Source organism: Cydia amplana, chromosome 9 (assembly GCF_948474715.1).
Source record: "Cydia amplana chromosome 9, ilCydAmpl1.1, whole genome shotgun sequence".
Lineage (NCBI taxonomy): Eukaryota > Metazoa > Arthropoda > Insecta > Lepidoptera > Tortricidae > Cydia > Cydia amplana.
The window spans coordinates 7,350,375-7,363,905 of NC_086077.1; the positions used below are offsets into that span (position 1 = coordinate 7,350,375).

Consider the following 13,531-nt stretch of genomic DNA (forward strand, 5'->3'; position numbering starts at 1 on the left):
TTCATGTATGTATAATTTGGTTTGATATTTTACAGTACCTAAGTATTTTCCTCGGGTTGGTGTGGTGAAAAACTTTGCGTTTCACTCGCTGGCATAATTTGTTTAACCCTCATGCCTTGATTCTTAACGCTCCAGATTACAATTTTAGAATCCCTCGCTACGCTCTTGATTCAATTTTGAAATCTTTCGTTTGCTCGGGTATCAATCACGAGCAGTTAAACAACTTTGTCCCCTTGTAAAACAAATAAGTAACTATTTATTTTAAGGTTTTTATTATTTGTTTTATTACCATTAGAATTTAATAAAATACATTTTTTTATCTTTGAATCTCAATTTATGCAAAATAATAAATTTAACACTTTAATTACAAACCCCTTACCTCGTGAGTTGATGACTGATGAGCTTATTTGACTACCACCTAGAATTTCATAACGCTCAAATATAAGACGTAAAACATCTATATGGTCACGCTTTAGACTCTTTAGAGCATCAATATCATAGTAGGTATCAATTATTTTAGTTTGATTCATTTTATTTTAATCGTTTTGTTAGAAAATTGACAAGCCACGTTCAACTTTCAAACTACGCGCCACCGTGGCGCCACCCAATAATCATCCAAAACTATTATCTAATATGACGGGAGTTTAAAAGCATATTTGGAACAGCGTTGCAGCTGTCAAGTTGAGATACGATCAGTAGCATGTAGTAACGTTATAATTTTTATACTTATGACTCATGAATTAATGAACACTGTCACGTAACTCAACTGCATAAGGTTTATATTCTAATACTTAAGTTTGTTAAAAACTAGCTAAAGCCCTTGCTACACGGTCGCCGACAAGCCTTCTAACCGTCTGACCTTGGTCAGTTTTGGTCAAATTTTGTTGGAAACAACTGTCTACACGGTCCGTCCAGACCAAGGCCACGCGGTCTGAGGGGCTTGTCGGCGACCGTGTAGCAAGGGCTTAAAGCCCTTGCTACACGGTCGCCGACAAGCCTTCTAACCGTCTGTCCTTGGTCTGACCTTGGTCAGTTTTGGTCAAATTTTGTTGGAAACAACTGTCTACACGGTCCGTCCAGACCAAGGCCACGCGGTCTGAGGGGCTTGTCGGCGACCGTGTAGCAAGGGCTTTAATGTGCAACGCGCAGCGACAAGAAACAATATTTTCATGTCGTTACTTTTGTGATTGATTGATTATCGGGCTTTCTCTCCCAAAATTTAATTATAAATATTTATTTATGTTCGTGTAAAAGTTAAAAAACGTTGTTATGGAAACGTTTCACATTTTAAATGACGTTATATTCAATCATTATTTTTTAATTGGCGGTTTATTCTTGACTTATTTGGTTTACCGAATACTTCACGCACTTTTCGGTGATAATAATTACTTACAAAGCAAATACAGGTCTCGAGGTCATACGTGGAGAAGCATACAATGTAACAAGTCCATTCCTTATAACATTTATGTAAGCGACATCTATTTCATACAATATTTTCGGCATGTTTTTTTGTTGAAGGCTCAAGTCTTACTTCACTTTATGTTTCGATGTTTTAGTGTACGGTATGTGGTAAGTTGATGCTGCCTCTAGTAGGACTGTTTTGCGAGTGCTGCGGCGTGAGCGCGTGCAAGAGATGTCGCCGCGTTGTTGATAAAAAGTTTAGGTGTAAACAATTTACTTGGCCAGTTGACAAACAGTTCCACCATCATTGGGTTCACAGTAAGTAATCCTACTTAAATAGTTCAAAATAGTTTTAGAGCATAAGTAACATAATATTATTGTGTTTAGTTTGGTATTGTAGTGGTAAGTAAATAATAATCTTTAAAACAAACAAATATCTTTAAAACTTAATTTTTTTTCCATTTGAAAAAAATGAAAAAATGAAAATGAAAATATTTATTTCAGACACCAGGTATCCATATTTTTGTCTACAAAACTATATTAGTAGGTAACAAAGAAAAGAAAAGAAAAATAAAATAAAACTAAAACTATAAACTATAAAAATAAACGTTAATGTTAGTAAAATATATAATGCTCATTCATTCATTTGGCATTGATTCCTTTATTTAAACATGAAATTATGTCAACAGTTCAAAACTCATTGACCTTTATTGAACATAAAGTTTTTTTGCAGTTGGTAATAGCAGAGCAGAACATTCCGACAACAATGATGACACCATCCGAAAATATTATTGCTGCTGGTGCCAAAGGACAAAGCTATGCCATGATAGTGCTTTCAACGACTCTGAGGTTTGAATGGTTTTATGCAATATATCCATAAATATTTTTGCCACATTCTCATGTAAGTTAGTTTACATCTGTAGGCCTAGGACAGGAGAGGCGCGACAGTATCTCGCCCAAGAGATAGACTACCTGCGTTTTTCTAACTGTATTAATTAAAAGGTCATGGGTAGTCTATATTACGGACAAGATACTGTTACGCCACTCCTGTTCGAGCACGGCTAGGCATGTCTATTAAAATCTACTCATTCTTGATGTGTGTAAGCTTGATAGATACTAATAGGCAGTATTACTGCAATGTTTTGCCACCAGTACAGCACCAGTGACTTAAGTATACCATAGACTTAGAATAACTTATACATACTGTACCTTAAACTGTTTTTTGACAAGTTTTCACAGACAATCAAATATGACATTGATACATCAAGGCGGTTTGTTTACAAATGGCCTACTGGGAAATGCAAAATCGAAACTCAGCTATCTGCCTCTTTATCGCTCGAATATGCAAGAGTGATAGAGAGGTTAGATAACAAAATTTCGACTCTTGTTTGCGGTAGACTCTTAGATTGTCACTTATTGTGGGAGTGGCGCCCCCTACGCAGACTTTCGCGTAATATTCCCTATTAACAAGATTTTATATGTTTCAGCAATGTGATTTCCAGAAGTATCGTAACATAATGATTCCACCAGCTTGTGTGCAAGTTGAGAACGGAGTAGTAACAGGCATAAAGCCGCCTACATTTCCAGATTGGGAGCCGCTCTTCATTTTTGGTACCTACTTTTTATTATCCTGTTATGTATCCTAGTTGAACGAATTACCCCCTGCCTAAATATTTTTCATATTTTAACTTAGGTGTTAAACTTTCTTTTCATTACATTTCTTATATGCTGACCTCAAATATTTTTTTGTTTTTCTATGTAAATAAAACAAATTCTATGGATTTAGAACTGTTTTTAAAGAGATTGTTACTTTCTCTGATTTACTATTCCTTTATTTCAGGAAGTTTATTGACCACATAATTATGTTCAAGGCAATACATATTTTTAATAGTGTGATTAAAACTGACTCTCAATTAATTACAGCTAATCGTAAATCTGGCAGCAATAGAAGTGATGAAGTGCTGTCACTTTTTAGAGGGCTGTTAAATCCCATTCAGGTAATTTTAAAGGGTATAGCCGGGTAAGCATGGCCAAACTGCCCTTAGCGAAAAAAACAATTTCCTTTTACTGGATTATTAACCTATGTATATGTAGTGCTTTCACCAAATATTAAGCCTGAAATGCTTCAGATTTAAAAAAAAAATGCAAAAAAAGAAAAATCATTTTTATTTTATTACAGCCAAAGTAATAATCCGATTTCTTTGTAATTTGGGTATGTTGTATATACAATTAAGGTCGCTTTCTGAAAAAAATAATATTGAATTATCTCTTAAAATAATAGTAAAAAGTTGAGATGAAAATTTTTAGAAAAATAAAAAAAATACGTGCGAGATAGCGACAGTTACCAAATTTACATATTTTATGTAGAATTTAATAATGTTTAACATAAATTTTTTTCAAAAATTAAAATCGGGATTAACAGTGTGAAAAACTCGAATTTGTAACATCCCATAATACTCTCTCTTCATACAAGCAAAGCTAAGTAGTCATAAACGAATGAAGTATATTGTGAACGCAGTCTTTACGAATTTGAATTTAGAATGTGACGTATTTTATTCATCAAAGGAACAGACATTTATCAATCGTTAACGCTCTGTATAAAATTCGTGCCTATTTTCCTGTTCCCGCGCTTTTTTTAGGGTTCCGTAGCCAAATGGCAAAAAACGGAACCCTTATAGATTCATCATGTCTGTCTGTCTGTCCGTCTGTCCGTCTGTCTGTCCGTCCGTATGTCACAGCCACTTTTCTCCGAAACTATAAGAACTATACTGTTGAAACTTGGTAAGTAGATGTATTCTGTGAACCGCATTAAGATTTTCACACAAAAATAGAAAAAAAACAATAAATTTTTGGGGTTCCCCATACTTCGAACTGAAACTCAAAAATTTTTTTTTTCATCAAACCCATACGTGTGGGGTATCTATGGATAGGTCCTCAAAAATGATATTGAGGTTTCTAATATCATTTTTTTCTAAACTGAATAGTTTGCGCGAGAGACACTTCCAAAGTGGTAAAATGTGTGTCCCCCCCCCCCTGTAACTTCTAAAATAAGAGAATGATAAAACTAAAAAAAATATATGATGTACATTACCATGTAAACTTCCACCGAAAATTGGTTTGAACGAGATCTAGTAAGTAGTTTTTTTTTATACGTCATAAATCGCCTAAATACGGAACCCTTCATGGGCGAGTCCGACTGGCACTTGGCCGCTTTTTAAATCTCTGAATGCCGTTCGCCCTAGCCGCATACAGCCACGGAGTTTGAGGTCCGCGCTCAGCGAAATAAGTCGCGTTCTAAATTCAAATTGCGTTGGGAATATAACTTTCTAGTATACCGTACAAGTTATTTTGTATGAAGAGAAGGGTATTATGGGATGTTACAAATTCGAGTTTTTAACACTGTTAATCCCGATTTTAATTTTTGAAAAAAATATATGTTAAACATTATTAAATTCTACATGAAATATGTAAATTTGATAACTGTCGCTATCTCGCATGTATTTTTTTTATTTTTCTGAAAATTTTCATCTAAATTTTTTACTATTATTTTAAGAGATAATTCAATATTATTTTTTTCAGAAAGCGACCTTAATTGTATATACAACATACCCAAATTACAAAGAAATCGGATTAGTACTTTGGCTGTAATAAAATAAAAATGATTTTTCTTTTTTTGCATTTTTTTTTTAAATCTGAAGCATTTGAGGCTTAATATTTGGTGAAAGCACTACATATACATAGGTTAATAATCCAGTAAAAGGAAATTATTTTTTTCGCTAAGGGCAGTTTGGCCATGCTTACCCGGCTATACCCTTTACATCAAAATGATGAATAGACATTTCACAACATTGAGGGCCTGTGATTGAAAAGTATTTTGATTTCAAATTAAAATACATGGAAGCATTTGTATAATGCAGATAAAGGAATGCAAATCATCTATTGTTCGAGTAGGTGAACTGATAGACAGGTATTGTACAGACCAAATAAACTGAGTTTGGCAAAGTCAAAGTCTTTATGGCATTAACACTGGGTTCAATTTTGCTTGGCCTATATGAGCAGTTTATTAAACTTACAGTATTTGTTACACCTATAGTATGACGTATGACTCGAGTACGCTAGATTATAACGGCTATTACTATCTTTAAAGGACACTAAGTACCTACAGCTTTAAGTCTATTAAGAGTCAACAATGGTGGCACCATCACTGTGCACATGCACTCTTGTGACGCTTGGTTGTAGGTACTGGATGCAGCTATGGCTCTCACCCCTTGATCGTCACTATCTGCTATAATAGAGTTACATACCTAGTATAGTAATCGTATGTGACGTCCCACGGGTAAAGGTACATTATGGCCGTTGGCGCTTACGCTATTATTAACGCCGCTCCGCCGCCGCGCGCTATTATTATTGCGGCGCTATGCGACGTAAGCGCCAAGTGCCATAAGGTACCTTTTGCCGTGGAACGTCACGTATTTCTAAATTTTCTAATAAAGTGTAGATACTATTCCGAGTTTTACAGGGTGTTTCGTCAAAATAGGGATCACTCTTACCAAAGAGAATATCAAAAACTATAAAAGCTTGCCAACCTCAGACCAGACCTCTGTCTGTCTGTTACCTCTTCACGCTCAAACCGCAGAACTGGCGTGGACAATATTTGAATTGGAGATAGTTTGGGCCCCGAGAAAGGATATAGGGTAGTTTCGATCAATCATCATCATCTAGTTAAGACGAAACAGGAGCTTAGATTTAAATATTTTAGGTAAATATACCCGTCTCGCTAACGGAAGCGGCTCCTAAAACTCGTGCGATAAGGACAAGGCGAAAAATCCTGCGTAAAAATCTCAAAAATCGAGGTTTCGTACTCGACTGTTTCCTCCTCCAAAACTTAACCAATCGTAACCAAATTTGGAAATCTAAATTATTATGAAATTATCTGAGGGCCTACCGCGAACCACGTTCGACGTGTTACCGCCCTGTCACACTTACGTATGAATTTACAAGTGCGACAGAGAGGCAACACGTCGAACGTGGTTCGCGGTAGGCGCTCTGTGTCGGACCGTTTTGCTTTTTTGGCTAATTGATATCAGTTTTGAATACCACGCCTCTCATTGTGGCATAGTCAATTAGGCCATTTTCGCCATTTTTTGAAGGGCTCTAGCGCCTTAATAAACAAAAAAAAAAAAAAAGCAAAACGGTCCGACACAGATATTGACAATATTAATCTGTGTTGAAAAAATCGTTCCTCTAGCTTCAAAACCCACGGAGGAGACAGTCGAGTACGTTTGTATGGAGAAATTAGCACTCCTGTTGCCTCTTAATAATGAATGTACCTAATCAGGTAGTGGACATGGCCGACACCGCGCCGGAGAGCGTGGTGCGGTGGATGCCGCCGCGGGCGCGAGTCCTCGTGGCCGGCGGCGACGGCACCGTCGCCTGGGCGCTCAACGTGCTACATGCGGCGCCGCATGTCAAGGTGAGTGAGTGAGATGTCAGTATCAGGGATGTTGCGAACATCCGCAACCGCGGAACTTCCGCATTATTTTCAACATCCGCATCCGCATAAAATCGATGCGGAGCTTATGCGGATGCGGATGTCGAACAAGTCGGTACAGAAACGTCTTAGCGGCGGCGTAAGTGCTAGGTAATTACGTCATTACCTATAACGAAATCGTCTAGATCCAGAAAAGTCGGCGAAGTTACTGTTTATTAAATATAACGCACCTATATTCTTGCTCAAATACTAAATACTATGTTTTTTTAAATAAAAAAATACTAAAAATGTAATATTTGACGTTTTCTAAGTACCTAATATTGACATCCGCATCCGCGGATGTGAGCCTTTAAATATCCGCATCCGCATCCGCGGATGTCAAAAAATCTGCATCCGCAACATCCCTGGTCAGTATAGCCGAACTAGTAGAAAATCAGACATGGCTGAGATGGCGGTGGAGGACTATTAGGCGCGGAAGAGGCAGAGGCCGACCCTTTTGTATTTATGTACTAATCTTGTTAGAGCCAAAGGAATATGATACTTCCAAACTCAAATTTTATTCCGAATGGGTGCGAGCACTCTTGAGCGCCCCACGACTGGGCGTACCACAATAGAAGGGGAGGTGGTCCAGACGGGATCAGTCCGGTGGTTGCCGGATTGCTCAGGCTCGCGTATTTTCGTGATTCTATAAACTTTGTGTTGTTCCTTCACCAATGTGTAAGTTTTTATAGTAATTTCCTTTCAGGCATCAGTGGCTATATTGCCAATGGGCACCGGTAATGACCTCTCCCGGGTGCTGGGTTGGGGCGCCGGGCTCGCCTCGCATTTAGACGCGCAGGCCATCATCAACGACGTACAACACGCTGAAGAACAGCTCTTAGACAGGTAACATTTGGAATAATTATATAGGTATGATATTAGCAAAGTTACTGTGACAATGCCGAAAATCCATCTGGTTAGATAAAATTTGCAAACATCAATTTATGGACCAACTTTGTTCAAAACATCAACATTACGGCCACTCTTGGACCGTCAGATGCCAATTGAACAATTGGGCGTTTTTTTTTTGTTGCCCCATACACTTTTTTTTCAAATTTGGGATTTTTTATGTTATTTCTACTCAGAATCACGAGCTCTTTCTATCCTAATAGGAGAAAAAAAGTGTCCTAAGGTTTTTATTTCCATTACGTCACCATTTTTCATAGACTTTGTATGGCGGTCGCGGAATGGAAAGATCGAAAAATGTATGGAAATTTAGGGACACTTTTTTTCTCCTATTAGGATAGAAAGAGCTCGTGATTCTGAGTAGAAATAACATAAAAAATTCCTAATTTGAAAAAAAAAGTGGAGGGACAGCAAAAAAAAAACGCCCAATTAGCCAGTAACAGAAAAAAAAACGCTTATGATTTTTTTATTTTGTTAATTATTCTATAATGTGATTTAGCTTTAAAAATGTGATTAGTAAAAATAAATAATATAAAATAGTGAAAGGAAAGCCAAATAAGTATTTTTCCTGCGCAGGTGGAAGATCACAATAAAACCCACACTCGGACGCTTACGCGGTCGAGGCCGCGAGCGCGTCATGTACGCATACAACTACGCGAGCATCGGTGTGGACGCGCAGGTCGCGCTGGACTTCCACCGCGCTCGCTCGCAGTTCCTCTACAGATACGGCAGCCGGATGCTCAACTACGTGAGTATTTCACACGATACCAAACATCAAACATCAACATTTATTCAGCAAATAGGCCACAAGCCACAAGGGCACTTTTACACGTCAACATGGAATTAACATACAGCAAAAAAAAAACATCAACAATTATAAAATACAACTAAGCCGCAAATATCAAATCAAACTAAAGTATTACATAGATATGTATAAAGTCTCTAAATGTCGAATTACAAAAACGCTATAACAATCGTATTAAAAAAAAACAAAGATACAAAAACTATAATCTATACCTGCGAACACGTTTCCTCCTTTATCCTTCATTCAAGCTTCAAGGATTAGCTCGTAGTGCTCGTACAAATCATTTTGAGCATTTCTTCCACATAGAAACTTCTGCTCCCAACTGCTTATGGCAGGGCCGCCATGTGATGTGGGAGTGTTCATAAAACGAGACAGCCATTTGGTTACGTACCTGTAGGCACGATTATCACGATACAAGGATGCGTCGCATATGTATCAGGGATGTTGCGGATGCCGATTTTTTGACATCCGCGGATGCGGATGCGGATGCGGATTTTTAAAGGCTCACATCCGCGGATGCGGATGCGGATGTCAAGATAGGTACATAAAAAACGTCAAATATTACATTTTAGTAATTTTTATTTCAAAAAAACCGGCCAAGTGCGAGTCGGACTCGCGTTCCAAGGGTTCCGTACATTAAGTCCTACTCACGCTTGACTGCTCATTTCTAATAGGTCTTTTTGGTTAATGACTAAATTACCTAGCAGTCTAGCACTTACGCCGATGCTAAGACGTTCCTGTACCGACCTGTTCCACATCCGCATCCGCATTAAATCCGCATCGATTTTATGCGAATGCGGATGCGGATATTCGCAACATCCCTGATATGTATCGCACGATGCTGTTGTTTTCCAGATGGCGTACGTGTTAATGGGCGCCGGGCGCGCGATAGACAGCAGATGCGACGGGCTGGAGCGGCGCCTGCGCGTGCGCGCGGACGCGCTTGAGCCGATCCCGCTGCCGCCCATACAGGCGCTCGTGCTGCTCAACATCCCCTCCTGGGGCGCCGGCGTGCAGCTCTGGAGTGAGACTAACAGACACATTAGCATTCGCTGGTTGCACCCTGGTTCACTCGAAACGATGAAGTACACGACTATCTCAATATGCCCACCATAAAGGAAGAGATCAAAAGATTCACTAAATTTACATTGAGCGCCTGGAAAGGCATCCTAATCCACTGGCAATGGCATCAAAATTACTGGACAAGACAGAAAGTAATAAAAAGACTTAGGAAGCACATTGTGCCATAAGAAAGCAGTGGTTAAGAGAGACGATGGTCTCCAAAACCCAAATTGTTTAATAACTATATACAGCAAAACTGATTATAGTCGTTACCGACTAATGGCAGTTCAAACCAGAAAAAAAAAGCATTCGCTTAGCTGTAACTTTATAAAACAACTCTTTCGAGAACTACGAATGAACAAAAACTTGACAAAATTGATTGAAGTATTGCTATTTTCACCGTATTCCGTTCCATTTACAGTAGCCAGCGATAAATAATTCTTTAGAAAGACACAATTGGCTACGACGATTATCGAACACTGAAGAGCTGTTTTTATTCTATATTCTGCTTCGGAATGTAATATTTTATAATTTTGTTTGCAGATATGGGAAATGAAGGAGATGTGGAAGAACAAAGTATTAGCGATGGAAAAATTGAGGTAAGTTTTTGGATTATATTTACACACAATAGCAGTTTTCATGATTTATTGCGAAATAAAATTCAAACTAAAATTCAAACTGAAATTAAAATTTAATCATGTACTTTCACAGGTTGTTGGCATATCGTCGTCATTCCACATAGCGAGGCTGCAGTGCGGGCTAGCGGAGCCCTATCGCTTTGCACAAGCTTCGCAAATAAAGGTAAGTAGACCATAGACAATTTCTTGTAAATAAGTAGGTAGGTACCCTGGCACATTCACAATAGGCTTACAGTTGGTAGCTTATAGTATACATTTGACAAATGTCACATAGTATGAAACTTTGAGCCCGTGTTAGTTTCCATTTTCGCCACGTCGAACGCGATCAGTTTCCCCTTAAGTTTGCACACATGCCTCCAGGCACAGAATAAGTAATAGTATTATCATACAGAACGGCCACGCACCGCCCCGCCCCGACTCGCATTACCTCGCCCCGCGACTGGCCGCGACATGAATCTGGCGGACTTCTGGCGTCCTCTCAGTACAGCGACTTACCCACACATACACAATGACGCGTGTACAGACGTGCCGCGCACACATATAAACGCAATAGTTATTTGTACAACAAGAGATCAAAGTTTGATATTTCTTCGAGTGCTTATTTTGAGTCCCGTGCAAGCGAAAGATTCTATAATAGATTCACGAGCGTAGCGAATGAATCTAATTTAGAATCTTGAGCGTAGTAAGGGACTCAAAAGCGCACGAGATGTAAATAACTTTGATCTCGTGTAGTACACAACATTTTTCACCTCAGCAGTGAGAACATATTAGAGAACCCGAAAAATGTATTCCTTCTTCATCACTTACCTCTATTCACTCATGTTTTCTTAAGATATACCAACAATTAAATTTTCACCTCAGCAGCTCGAACAAGGGTACTTTGCTACTTAAAAACAGTGAGTAAAATCGCATTTTGCTCATTTTGTCTCACTCAGTGAGCAAAATGCGATTTTGCTCACTGTTTTTAAGTAGCAAAGTACCCTTGTTCGAGCTCCTGAGGTGAAAATGATTTTTGATGTATGGCGTGTCCGCCCTGTGCTCCAGGAAACTTATTCGCGTTTGACCTATTTGGGCATGGCAATATGTATAATGAGGCATTGTTGCAGATCGAGTTGGAGGGGTGTTGCGCGATGCAGGTGGACGGGGAGCCCTGGGTGCAGCGCTCCGCCACCGTGCTCGTGGAGCCGGCCGGCCAGGGCCGCGTGCTGCGCAAGAACCAGCCCGAGTAGACAGCCCTATAGAGCTCGGCGAGAGGTAGAACCTCACTAGTTTCTCAAAACTTGACATGTAAACTATTTTTCTCAAAAATGGACGGCAAAGTCGACGTTGCCGGTTAAAAAATAGGTCGCGAAGTGCGTAGTTTATGGTCAGTCAAAAAATTAAAAAGTTAAAAACATTGCAGTCTCGATTTCGGGACTGCAATGTTGCATACAAATTCCATTATTTGTCGAGTTCCAAACTTTTTAAAATTTGAAATGGCCATATCAAATGAAGCCAAACAGATGATTAGTACTTATTATTATAATGTTGGTACCGCGACTATTTAGGTGTCTCAAAGAGGTTGGCGTATTTTCAGCAGAAAAATACACCTCTATTTTTTTTTAAAGGCGGCAAAGCAAATCTTTTTAATGGTTTTACTTTTTTCAGTGAAAATTAGAACGTTGCTTCCGTAAAATATTTCGATTTCTTGCACCATTTTTGAGAAAAGCACTATATATGACTCGGCTGGAAGGCTACTTGCTGGCTTCGGATTCAATTAAACGGACTCCCAAGGTCGTCCGTTTAAAACGAATCCTCAGCCAGCAAGTAGCTACTTCCGAACCTCGACAATAATGTACTATTAGACAGGTCATAGTCTAATAAAACATGGTCTTCTCTTCCCAGAGTGACACAAGCCTACGTCACAATAACATTGCCACTTTATATAGCGCTATTGCATATTATCATATAGCACTGTCGCATGATGACGTAGGCTTGTGTCAGTCACGTGGTCGGAAGAGAGTATCAGGCGGAGTACATATATTATTATACCATGACACAGGTCAAATTTTATGGCTCTTTGCTATTCCTGAAACGGGGTTTTACTGCGGCTGGCGCTTTATTTTTAAAGTGTTGCCGACCCCCGGTTGAGACGGTGGGTCACGGTCTGAGACTTGAAATTTCTCTTAAAAGTAAACTTAATGTCAAACAGTACCTAACTAATGATACTTTCAATATGTAAATTTAACTTATGATAAACGTAGCGAGTGTTAAGTGCTGGCAGCCAAATTATATAGGGTTCCACGGCAAAAATGGAAAAACTGAACCCTTTAAATGTCGTAATGTGCTCTCTGTCTATATGCTATAGGCATTTAATAACATTTATTTATACATATTTTATTGATAGATAACCAAAGGTTAGGAATTTTAAAACACTAGGTCGTTGATGTTAATTAGGTAAGGTGCCTTCGGAAAAAAAAGAGTGATCTTATTTTCGTGTACCTTAAGTACCAATGTAGATGCAGTCATTATACAGATACGCTTGAGGCTACCTGGGACTTATTATATAACAACTGGTCCCAATTTTTCAATGGTGTACTTATATATTTGGAATTGAAGCTTTTCACTCCTATAATTCCAAATACCCCACTCGACTGTATTACTATATTCTAAATGCACAACATATTTTATAGATAACTTAAACGTTTGATCTATTTATAGCATTAAAATTTAAGCAGCGCCTTGTAGTTAACATTCTGTTTCCATGGGATACATATGCAAGTGATTTGAACTTTTTATGTGATATGGTTTACTCACAAAACAGAGACGTAAGCTGACTTAATAAAGAGTATTACGGTAGTTGATTAGTGGTAATGGGCTACCAACGTGTGTTGGCTTTTTTACTATGTTATTATGTCTACTCACATTAGGTATATAATATTCTACATTGATGAATGATTGTTGTTAAAATATATTTCTAGAATATGAGTCTCGTTTTAAATATAATGTGATGTGTATAAAAAGGCTGTTTTATTGACATCAGCATTTCTACTGGTAATATCTCCATTTTTGAATAGTTTTACCAAAGCTTTGAGTAGTTTTGTAGGGCGCGCCATATCATGACGATGCAAAACGAAATTCAACCTTTATACCAATGCAGGTAGAAACATTGTTTTTATACTAAATTTTGCTGTTGACATAGCTGGGATT

General features: G+C 38.4%; 1 protein-coding gene across 1 annotated transcript; it reads left to right on the top strand.

Moving 5' to 3' along the window:
• Positions 1-1,179: 1,179 nt before the first annotated feature.
• Positions 1,180-11,571, top strand: LOC134650827 (diacylglycerol kinase epsilon). The gene is made up of 12 exons (XM_063505759.1): positions 1,180-1,467; positions 1,557-1,719; positions 2,135-2,250; positions 2,889-3,012; positions 3,325-3,398; positions 6,740-6,874; positions 7,638-7,777; positions 8,414-8,585; positions 9,498-9,666; positions 10,248-10,303; positions 10,416-10,505; positions 11,449-11,571. Exons 1-12 carry the CDS (start codon positions 1,270-1,272, stop codon positions 11,569-11,571), a joined length of 1,560 nt encoding a protein of 519 aa, XP_063361829.1. The 5' UTR covers positions 1,180-1,269.
• Positions 11,572-13,531: the final 1,960 nt, after the last annotated feature.

Bases quoted from the DNA above. Each gene is read 5' to 3' on its own strand.
- LOC134650827 (XM_063505759.1), top strand. From the start codon at position 1,270: ATGGAAACGTTTCACATTTTAAATGACGTTATATTCAATCATTATTTT. The intron at 1,468-1,556 runs GTAAGCGACATC...TCGATGTTTTAG, and splicing joins CCATTCCTTATAACATTTAT to TGTACGGTATGTGGTAAGTT. The intron at 6,875-7,637 runs GTGAGTGAGTGA...ATTTCCTTTCAG, and splicing joins ATGCGGCGCCGCATGTCAAG to GCATCAGTGGCTATATTGCC.